We start from the raw sequence: 11,689 nt of genomic DNA, 5'->3' as shown, positions 1-11,689 counted from the left end.
GCCATATAACTGAACGATCGGAAATGACCCAACTTTCGTGTTTTTGAAGATAGAAAGTTGAAACTTAATAAACAGATTCTAGTTTTGCCCAGTTGATCCAACCTACCAAATTTCATTAGGATCGGCCGACTATACCCTATAGCTGCCATATAACTGATTGATCGGAAATGGTATAACTTTGGTGTTTTTAGAGTTAGAGAGTTCAAATTTGAAACGAGAGCTATTTTTGGCAAACCATTACGACAACTATATCTTATAGCTGCCATATAACTGAAAGATCGGAAATGACCCAACTTTCGTGTTTTTGAAGATAGAAAGCTGAAAATACAGATTCTATTTTTGGTCAGTTGATCCAACCTACCAAATTTCATAAGGATCGGCCGACTATATCCCATAGCTGCCATATAACTGAACGATCGGAAATGGTATTTGGTAGAAATATCAACTTTCGTATTTTTGATAGATAGAAGTTTGGGACTTTTTTTAGATTTTTTATTTTAGTTAATTAGTTGTAATATGATGTAATCATTAGGATCGGCCAACTATATCCGATGTTTGCGATATATATCCGGTTTTCACTGCAAGGGTATATAAACTTCGGCTCCGCCCGAAGTTAGCTTTGCTTTCTTGTTTTTAATAAAATAATTAAACATAAAATTCCATTAAAAGTTGCTAAAAATAATGAACTTGAACTTTACAGGATACAGCAATAATTTAATGCAAACAACTGAGATATTTTATAAAAGCATTATAATATGAAGATTGAAAAATATTTTTTTCACACAAAACAAGAAAGGAAAGCTAACTTCGGGCGGAGCCGATTAAATTCCAGCTTTCTATCTTCAAAAACACGAAAGTTGGGTCATTTTCGATCGTTCAGTTATATGGCAGCTATAGGATATAGTCGGCCGATCCTTATGAAATTTGGCATGACGTATTATTTTGCTAAAAATTTTCTCATGTCAAATTTTAACTCTCTAACTCTAAAAACACCAAAGTTATACCATTTCCGATCAATCAGTTATATGGCAGCTATAGGATATAGTCGACCGATCCCGGTCGTTCCGACTTATATACTGCTTGCAAAAGAAAGAAGGGTGTGTGCAAAGTTTCAAGACGATAACTTCAAAACTGAGAGACTAGTTCGCGTAGAAACGGACAGACAGACGGACAGACGGACATGCTCATATCAACTCAGGAGGTGATCCTGATCAAGAATATATATACTTTATATGGTCGGAGATGTCTCCTTCACTGCGTTGCACACTTTTGGACAAAATTATAATACCCTCTGCAAGGGATTAAAAATATTTTCTGCATGACCTGCTTGGACCATGATACAATTATCCATTGTATCATGGCTTGGACAACTCATAAAGGAATGAATTTGTCCCAAATACAAAGCCTTTATTGTTTTAAACATTTTAAAATAGTTATTAAATTAAATAGTATATAAATTAAAATGCGAGATCAGATTATAAACTTTTAATAGTAAAATAGTAATACTAGTACTAATTACTTTTAATAGTAATTATTCACCGTTACTTGTTAAATGAAAACATAAACAAGAAAGGAAAGCTAACTTCGGGCGCAGCCAAAATCAGTTATATGGCAGCTATAGGTTATAATCGGCCGATCCCGGCCGTTCCGACTCATATACTGCGTGCAAAGGAAAGAAGGGTGTGTGCAAAGTTTCAATTAGACTTTTAGGGAATAAGTTCGTTCGTTCTTTTTTTTAGGACTGAACTAGGTCGTTCATTGAGTGCTTTTCGTAAATTCAAACAATATTAAAAATAAATATAATATTACAAAAATTTAAAGTGTTTCCATATTTCACTGTGTTTTCTTTTTAGATACATTTCGCTGTTGTCTACTCAAAAGATTGTTTACACAAAATTTTGATTTTGAAAGCAAAGCCAACTTGGTGTGAGAGATTTGGTTCTCTTATGCATACTCATTTGAAAAAATAATAGAAAAAAGGAAACGAATCGAATGAATTGAGAATGTTGAAAACAGAGACTTTTCATTCGAATGATTCGAGTTGCAAATGTAAATAAAAGGCAATAAAAACAAATTAAATGCAGTGAATTTTTCTTCGATTCCAAAAAGGCTTTATATTTATGATTTTTCATTTAATTTATTTCTAAATTAACAATAATTTACAACTCATTTGAATGCAACAACATTTTTTTGTTAATATTTTCCGAATTAGTGGCTATTGGACAACGCTTTTCTGTAATTAAAGTTCTTGCGTTTGAAAATGTACGTTCCGAAGCCGTGATGCTCACTGGAATGAAAAGTATTTTGCAGCTTGTTTTGTGCAATAGCGGAAAAAACTGCTTATTTATATGCCACCAAGCTAAAGCATTAAAATCAATAGTGTATGCAACATTAATATGCACTTTTTTCACATGTCTAAAAGACATTGTCTACCTTTCTTTATAAAAAAAAACAATTAATTGCAACAAAAAATCTACAAAAAAAACGCCCAAGCTTCTATCTTCAAAAATACCAAATTTGGTATTTTTACAAATTTATAATACCCTCTACCCTATAATAATGCATGAGTATAAAAATCGATGAGGTTTATATAATAAACATGTGCTCTTAAAAGCCAGAAACTCCACCCGGTTTTCGAAAATCAGAATTTGACCAAACTGTACCATTATTCTGGACGATGCCACAGATAACAGATCCGCGGTGCTCGTAGCGCTCACATTTATGTCCTCGCTGCCGCAAAAGATCAACGTATTTCTGAATTAGTCCATATTCGTAGAGAAGAACGTTGGGTGACATCTGATGGTGGATACGACTGGCATCGATGGCATTTTTTATGTTTGCCTTTTGCCACAGGACGCGCACTAGTAGAGGAACCAAAGATGAAATAATTTTTGCGCCTCCAGCCGCACCAACAACCAGCCGTACTCTGCCCGTTGAGCGCTCTGTAACGATTACCGGACTCATTGAGGACATAGGCCGGGCAGATGGAGCAACCATATTTTTTCCCATTACGAAGGGCAAATCAAAATAGTTTCGCAGCTGTTCTATGGAAAAATCCGACATGCCATTGTTAAAAAGAACACCTGTACGTTTGCCAATGCGGCCACTACCAAAACTGTAACGAAAATCCAAGACAGTTCCAATAGTACTTATAAAAGAACTAGACTTACTAAAAGTTTATCGAGCTAGTGACTGAAACGGCATCGTTGTCAAGAAGCACAGATATATGGGCGGTTCCATACTCGTTCCGTGTGCGTATATCCGAGGAACCTCCATAGAATGTAGACTGGTTAGAAGTCTTTAAGTCATCTATTTTATAAGCTATAGATTTTGATAGCTCAGGACTGAAAAGTTTATTTAAAATCTGAAAATATCAATATCAATTAAATATTATGCAAACAATCCAATATTTTCAAAAAACAAGCAAGAAAAGCTAGAGCAAGAGATATACCCTTGAAGTTCCGGTCTTAACTATCGCAAACATCGAATGTAGTTGGCCGATCCGATATTATAAAAATATCATAATATAATAATATTATAACATAATATAATAATATTATAACATAATAATGTTATACAATATTATTGTATTATCATAATATAAGCAATTTATTACAAAAATAATATATATAAAAACAAGAAAGGTAAGCTGATAGCTGAAGTTGATATACCGTTGCAGTTAAAACCGGAACCGGCCGATCCTTATGAGAATATCATAATAAAACCAATTAACTAAAATAAAAAATCTAAAAAAAAGTTCCAAGCTTCTATCTTCAAAAATACGAAAGTTGATATTTCTACCAAATACCATTTCCGATCGTTATATGGCAGCTATAGGATATAGTCGGCCGATCCTAATAATATTTAGTAGGTCGGATCAACTGACCAAAAATATAATATGTACTAAGTTTCAGCTTTCTATCTTCAAAAACACGAAAGTTGGGTCATTTCCGATCGTTTCAAGACAAATCGATCGTGCAAAGTTTCAAGACGATAGCTTTAAAACTGAGAGACTAGTTCGCGTAGAAACGGACAGACAGATAGACGGACAGATGGACATGCTCATAAATGCTTAAGAAATTTGTGTCGTATTATTTCGACAAAAGTAGCTCTTACGCAAAATTTGAACTCTCTAACTCTAAAAACACCAAAGTTGTACCATTTCCGATCAATCAGTTATATGGCAGCTATAGGATATAGTCGGCCGATCCGGGCCGTTCCGACTTATATACTGCGTGCAAAGGAAAGAAGGGTGTGTGCAAAGTTTCAAGACGATAGCTTCAAAACTGAGAGACTAGTTCGAGTAGAAAGGGACAGACAGACAGACGGACAGACGGACATGCTCATATCAACTCAGGAGGTGATCCTGATCAAGAATATACATACTTTATAGGGTCTGAGATATCTCCTTCACTTCATTGCACACTCTTGTCTAAAATTATAATACCCTCTTCAAGGGTATAACAAGAAAGGACGGCTATAGTCGAGTTTCCCGACTATATTATACCCGGTACTCATATCTTCTACCCACAATTAAACTAACCATTAAAGTTTAAAGTTTAACGGTTTTAAAAGGTTTTAAAGTTTAGGTTTCAAAATTTTGAAACAAACTTGAACTGCGTGATTATTGTAGGAGTCTGCAATTTAAATCCTATAATTCTATCTCTTCTGAGATCCACACGTTCATACGGACAGACGGACAGGCTATATCGATTCGGCTGTTGATGCTGATCAAGAATATATATACTTTATAGGGTCGGGGATGTCCCCTTTACTGCGTTGCACCCTTTTGAGAAAAATAATAATACCCTGCAAGGGTATAAAAGTATGCCGCTGTTTTAAACAGCATGCCGCTGTTCTATGGAAAAGTTTTTAATGCCAGGTACAATAGTTTTAATAAATATAATTCAATATTTACTTGGATCCGAAAGAGACAGCTTTATAGTGAATAATTGTGGGCGGTATATTGAATGATTTCGTTTCACTAAATTGCGTCAAGTGGAGTTGGGAATAAATCGATTGACAGCGCATCGATTTCGATGTGTTAGAAAAAAAACATCCATTTAATGTACCGGATGATTTAATGGAAATATCGTTTTTTTTTCATTTATTGTGATCCAATAACACAAGCCAACAAAATCGTTTTTTTTGTACTTCACCCATAATTCCACTTACTCCACAACCTTTGCGCTCCTCTTAAACAAAGTCGAGAACAAACCATTTCCGTTCCATCATCCGCTGTACACAGATTCCGCTGTACACCTATGCAAGAGAAGAAATTGATCAAATTTTACTATATATATAATTATGTAGGCCCTGAATTTGCGATGAACAGCTTTCTTTTTATCCATATCCTGATCCGTTTCCAATTAAAATTAATGAATTGTACTCTACGAGTACCGGGTATAAATAACCTTGACGAGTTAAAAAAAACGGTGGCGAACCCGCAAGCCACGCACAAAATATCTGATATTATTTTTTTTACAAAAAAAAAGCAATATAGGGAAAACTATTTTTATTCGGCATGTCAAAAAAAAAACGAAATAAGACAGACACGTGCCGTGGATTCAAAGGTTTCTATTTTTGGCTAATCGATCCGGCCTACCAAATTTCAAAGGGATGGGCCGACTATTTTTTACAGCTGCAATACAACTGAACACTAGGAAATGACCCAACTCTAGTATTTTTGAAGATAAAATATTATGACTTTTCTTACAATTTGTATTCTAAGATCATGCAGTTCGTTACTGTTATTTTACCTTATCAAGATGTTTTTTTTATTTCATAGATAGAAGAGAAAAATAGTACGTAGTACCTTAGTATCAGATTTTTCATCCAGCTGCCACCGCTGAACAAACCCAAACTTCATGGCCTCCACCATTCGATGTATCTGTAAGGCGCCTATGCTTTGAGCTTCTTCAAAATCCATCCGGAATTCTCGCAAAATGTTAAGTATAAATCCCAGGATGTAGCCACTGCCAGGTGGCGGAGTTAGATGCAGGTCGTACTCATCGAACGGTAACACGACCGATTCAGTGAATGTAGCCCTGGTGTTGGCTAGGTCTTCCTTGTCAATGACACTGCCAATTTCTTTTAAGTCGGCTGCCAAATCATCTGCAATAGATCCGTTGTAGAAGCTGTACGGTCCTTCCAAAGCCAGCCTTTCGTACGTCTCGCACAATTGAATTGGAGGCTGTATATGACTTCCGGTACGCCAAAACTGCCCCGAATCAGAATTTACAAACATGTTTCTCAGGCCGGGATCTCTCTTAACCATCTCTTGGTTCATAATAAGGGCGTCGTACTGGTGCTTGTAAAGTCTGTATCCCCTGCGGCACAGCTCCGTGGTAGGGCCTACAAGCTCTGACCACGATAAGCGACCGAACTTCTGGTGAGCTATGGCATAGCCAGCCATTTCAGTTGGCACAGCAATCGACCAGCTAGACTGTTTGAACTCTTCCTCCTCCCGAAAGACCGATAGATTATTTTCCCGTAGCAAACGCGGAGAAATTTCGCGAGCCAGTATGCTGTACGACTTGCGCGCTTTGTGGCTATAAACGTTCATGAGCATACCGCCGCCCAGCCCCATACTTTGCATCCCGATAAGTCCAGTGCAAAATAGAGACACCAGGGCCCCGTCCACCGCACTTCCTCCTTTTTTCATGGCACTTTTAGACAGAAGACTGCAAACATTGTTGTCACTACAAACTGCAGCTCGGGAAAATCTATATAATGGTGAATTCGACGGGGGGAGGGGCGTTTCGGGATTTGGAGGACTTTTGACTACATTTTTTGGAGCTATAAAGGGAAATATTATTAATTACTGAGAAACTACTGGCAACACAGAGACACTAGCTTACGTGGATACCTCCAAAAATATCCTGTGGCTAAGATTCCAATTGTGACGGTAATAAGACTATTAACAGTAAGTCCTACAAACATTTTTTTCTTTTGATGGATTTTCCCGTGGCAAGACAAGTATTATGTAGTAATTAACTTAAAACTCACAAGACTATATATTTGATAAGCAAGCAGCAAGCAATGCTGCGATTGATTTAAAAAAGTAATAATAATTTGCAATTGATACTAAGTCCTTTCAATTTCAAAAAAATCAGCTGGCCTTAAGGTGGGACCGAAGCACGCAAATTCAAAAATACTAAATAAAGAAAATAAAGCTGATTGTACAGCCTAGTACTCAGATTGACAAAAACTGGTTTTCAGCTATGGGAGTGAGCGAGAGCCACATAGGTTATGTCCGTCAAATTAGCGTCGAAGTGGAACGGTGAAATTGGAACACAGCAACGAACTTTTGGTTTTTCAATTATTTCTGTATTTAGCCACTAAATTTAATTAAATAAACACTAGAAATGTTAAGAATTTAATAAACTATTGTTTTTTCTTACTTTAAACGGGTTCTACACTCTTAAAGTTGCTTAAAAATGGGTTTGAAAAATTGCCCCTTCGCTGTATTGAGCATTATCTCAAAAATAAGGGGATGCGACAATAAGCACGATACACCAGCTTATAGACCATTATTTTGAGAATATACCCTGAAAATTTCATTAAAATCGCTCCATACGTTTTGGAGAAAATCGAATAAAAGTGGACCAACCCGGCTAACAGCCCATACAAAAATGACCCCAAAAAAAATTGCTTTAAAAATTGTGAAGCTCCAAAAGGATGCGCCAATATGCACGGTAGTGGAGTCGATGTAGGACGTTTTTAAGTATGTATGGACCAAAAATCATACAAATCGCTCCCACAGATTTTGAGAAAATCGAATTACAGTTCCCCATATAATTTGACTAATAAGAGGAGCGCCAATTAGTAAACCGGAACCAGTCCGCAAAAAGTTCATTGAACTAGTTTAAAAATACTATATGGCCTCTGTTAAGCTTATTTAGTTCTTCACAAAGGATGCGCCAAATTGCACGGTATACCGTTGAAAAGCTTATTTTATACAGAACATTATAAGATAATTTTATCAAAATCGCTCCCACAGATTTAAAGAAATCAAGTCCCAAAAAATTTCAGACCCTGATTCACCAACACTGGCCATTAACAGCATTACATATTTCTGCGCTGCCTTAGACGACGCCCGCCATTATGGAACTTGAATGCCCACCCTCGCTTTTTTTTTTACAGAGGATGCGCCAATATGCACGGTATACCACGAGAAAGCTAATTTTTTGCCCATTCGAATAGTACCAGTCCCGTTAAAATCGCTCCCACAGATTTTGAGGAATCAAGCCCCGAAATTTTCGGACCCTGGTTCGCCAATACTGGTCATTATCATTTTCCCGTATTTTGACGCTGCCCAACACGGCAGCCGCCATTAGAAAAAGAGCTTATGTACGTACATACATACATACACATATGGAAACAACGATCATGGATGCTGCAAAAATGGTAAGTAAATGTATATTTATGAATAATATAATAAAAAAAAGAATAGTTTTCGCTGTCGTACTGCAAGAAAAAAATTGACTTAATTTAATATAATATAATATGATTAATAAAAATTTAACTTTATTAATAAAAATTTAACTTAGTTTATATTATATATCATAATATAATATAATTATTAAAAATTTAACTTAATTAATAAAAATTTAACTTTATATATTATAACTATATATATTAAGAACGATAATTAATTTAGAACCCCCTTGTTTTAATTAAGAACGACAGTTTTGATTGTTTGCGGACAAAACCTCGATACTATCGCGATGCTATCGCTCATATATAAACATTCGGTGTATTCATGTAAAACCAACATATTTAAAATAATTTTTTTTTAGGGAAAACCCCTATTATATTGGTTTTACATGAATACCCCTGTTTTAATTAAGAACGCATTTAGTTTAAATTCAAATGAGATCTTTTTAATTCATATTTGGAAGGAGAAATTAAATCACATATATTTGGTTAAAACCAATTTTTGTCGACAAATAACAGTTTGTGTCACAGATTGTTAGAGACTAGAAACTAGAGAAAATTAGTATATATTAAATTTTTTTGTGTACAAAATATACGTACCTTTTTATTCGTTCGAAGTAAAAGTGATGAAGTGACAAGAATTTTTTGTAAAACTATCGTGATAGTCTGAAAAATATCGAAGTTGGTGACCGGTGGCCAACCATCGATATTATCGATGGTACTATCGATTTTATTTTGCAGCTTTACACTACAACACAGTACAAATATTAAGGTGAAACTAGGTTACATGTTTTTGTTTACTCCATTTGAAAAATGTACTTCAATTTAGCTTTTACCTTTTCAGAGGGTACACAAATACACACATTACAAAAACAACACGATCAATTCGTACAATTGACACCCACAAACACTTAGTACAAACCCCTTTGGTTCGACTGCATATTAAACATTGAAGTTTTAAATCCTTTTAGTCCACTAAATACTCTTTTAAAAAACGCAAAAAAACGTTTTTTATCGGCACTAACAGTGAACTTTGACAGCTAATAACGTAACAGTGACGTTCTCTGTTAACGTTTCTGTTATGAATCATTGAAGCTTGATGTTATCTTAAGGTAATGACGTCAATAGATCCTTTTTAAGGACTTTTAAGAAATGACTTATGGCCACAAAAAGTGGTCAGTGGCTCCATATTGCGACGATTCAGAATAACTTGGTACTTTTCGACTTTCAAAATTCCATCAATTAATGCCAGAACACCAAAGCCATAATAAAACAAGAAAGCAAAGCTATCTTCGGGCGGAGCTGAAGCAGATTTGAAACGATCAATCATGATAAATCGTGAAAGGATTCCATCCTTGCGGTACTTCGTCTACTTCTTCTTTCCTGAGCCTGGCTAATGCTTTAGAGTTCTGGTTTTCTCAAAATTTTGTAAGGAATTCTCGAAAGAAGACTTACTAAAGCCAACGTTATCGCTTATTCCTCGGAAGCTTAAATTCCGAGACAGCTTCAGTCATTTTCGACATGTTTCATAAAAAACACAAGAAGCTTAATAATTAACAAAATTCTTTCAGATCATGAAAGCTAAACCCTTTCGGATATAACGAAAAAATTTCAACTCGATATAATAGCATCATTTTGATCAATCACAAATCATTTCAATGCCATTTTGTGGCATTAAAATGCCCCTTGTGGGTCAAATCCCATATTATGGGATTCGCCTTGACCGCACCCTAGTGATGCCACCTAGTCGGACATGGTTGGCCCCAGTGATGCCACCTAGAAGTATACAGGGAAATTTGGGATTTTTTTTTGAGGGGTTGTTGACCCGAGACGGGAAAGATTAGAAAGAAGGCAAGTGTCGAATGGTGGATCAAAATGTGAAAAAACTGAAAGCCCGAGCAAGCAGGAAGTGAAAAAAAAATAGAAGGATAATTCCGAGGAAAAATCTCAAAGGAAGAGACGGGAGGCAGGATCGGCGAACAATACAGGAAAGAGGTCGGTCCTGGAAGGAGAGCCATGGCTAATGGATTTCTACTTTCCAGACCGACCAGACCCGTTTATCCGGATAGGGAAGCCAGGCCTGACAAAAGAAAAAATGGGCCTGGCGATTTTTTTCTTCTCATTGTTAATTCCGGGGTGGATGAACCTCAGACCAGGCAAGCCGGCATTTTCATTTGGTTCTTCCATGCATACGGTGCTTCCATTTGGTTTTTTTTGGGGGCCATCAACTGCGCAAAGTGCGGCCCGCATAAAAATCTAAAGATTAAATAAAGAGGCCAGAACTCCTGAACGAGGACATCCCTTCAGAGAAAATACCTATTATCCGATCATATCTACGATTACAGTAGAGGAAACCCCGCCATAGATTCAATGATTATTTTTTTTTATATAAAATAGTATTTGTTTGGTCATCGAGAGTTTTCGATGCCGTAAATAAAAGACGAATTTAAATTTAGTATGAACGTTATAAAAATGTTTATTTATGCCTGCAGATGAAGCCGGATGATCATCTGATATACCAGCTTATGGTGCATGCAGAGACTAAAGTAAAATACAGAGAGGGAGGCCCGACTGGTCACTGCGAAGCTAAAGCTCTCGAATAATGGAGAGGGCGGCCCGACCTAGACACTGCGAGCTAAAACTCTCTATAGAAAGCCCGTTGAATCGAGCGGCCGAGAGAGAGTCGGCTTGCGATCAACTAAGCTTTTGTATAAACTTAAGCCATAAATAAACATTACCAAACATTACGCTAACATATTTAAACATTAAAACTACACCGCTGCTGCCTGACCCGACAGTATTTATTTTATTGTGTATTTGTTTGTTAATTATTTTTTTCTTTTGTTACATTTTTTTTTTTTTTGTATTGCTTGTATGTAATTATAAGGTCCTATTTAATTTTATGGCCGTGGAAGCTAGAAGATTTAATTTCCCTTCATGGTATGGTTGTCCCAAGTCGCAAGAGAGCTCTTCTAGGTAGGGAATATTTGAAACCAAATTCGTGTGGTTAAAAAGATAAAAAAAAAGGAAAACGGAAAAAAGGAAAGCTTCCTGAAAGCGAAGCACAAACTCGGAGCCTAAATTGTTTAGATCATTAAATTGAAATAAAAATTAATTCAAGAAAATGCATTGTGAGTAGAAATATACGGCAGGGGGAATGAGGAAGGGATAATGGGAAAGTAGAAGGGGGATCGGGTGTTTGACTTAGGGGCGGACGCAAGAAAAGGCCAGCGTTCCGCTAAGGATGGGA

General features: G+C 36.2%; 1 protein-coding gene across 4 annotated transcripts; it reads right to left on the bottom strand.

Annotated features, from left to right (window-relative positions):
- Positions 1-1,479: 1,479 nt before the first annotated feature.
- Positions 1,480-7,192, bottom strand: LOC108124647 (glutathione hydrolase 1 proenzyme). 4 transcript variants are annotated; one of them, XM_017240416.3, is made up of 4 exons: positions 6,869-7,192; positions 5,816-6,798; positions 3,171-3,364; positions 1,480-3,115 (listed from the first exon to the last, which is right to left on the bottom strand). In XM_017240416.3, exons 2-4 carry the CDS (start codon positions 6,662-6,664, stop codon positions 2,608-2,610), a joined length of 1,551 nt encoding a protein of 516 aa, XP_017095905.1. In that variant the 5' UTR covers positions 6,665-6,798; positions 6,869-7,192; the 3' UTR covers positions 1,480-2,607. The 4 variants fall into 4 exon arrangements, 3 of the variants coding, with proteins under 3 accessions (XP_017095905.1, XP_017095904.1, XP_017095906.1); XM_017240415.3 differs by having other exon boundaries at positions 1,484-3,115; positions 6,861-7,192; XM_017240417.3 differs by lacking the exon at positions 1,480-3,115 and adding an exon at positions 5,176-5,262 and having other exon boundaries at positions 3,228-3,364; positions 6,861-7,192.
- Between the last annotated feature and the right edge of the window lie 4,497 nt (positions 7,193-11,689).

This window comes from Drosophila bipectinata, chromosome XR (assembly GCF_030179905.1).
Source record: "Drosophila bipectinata strain 14024-0381.07 chromosome XR, DbipHiC1v2, whole genome shotgun sequence".
Lineage (NCBI taxonomy): Eukaryota > Metazoa > Arthropoda > Insecta > Diptera > Drosophilidae > Drosophila > Drosophila bipectinata.
The sequence above is the reverse complement of the archived record's forward strand: the minus strand, read 5'-3'. Positions and strand labels throughout refer to the sequence as shown.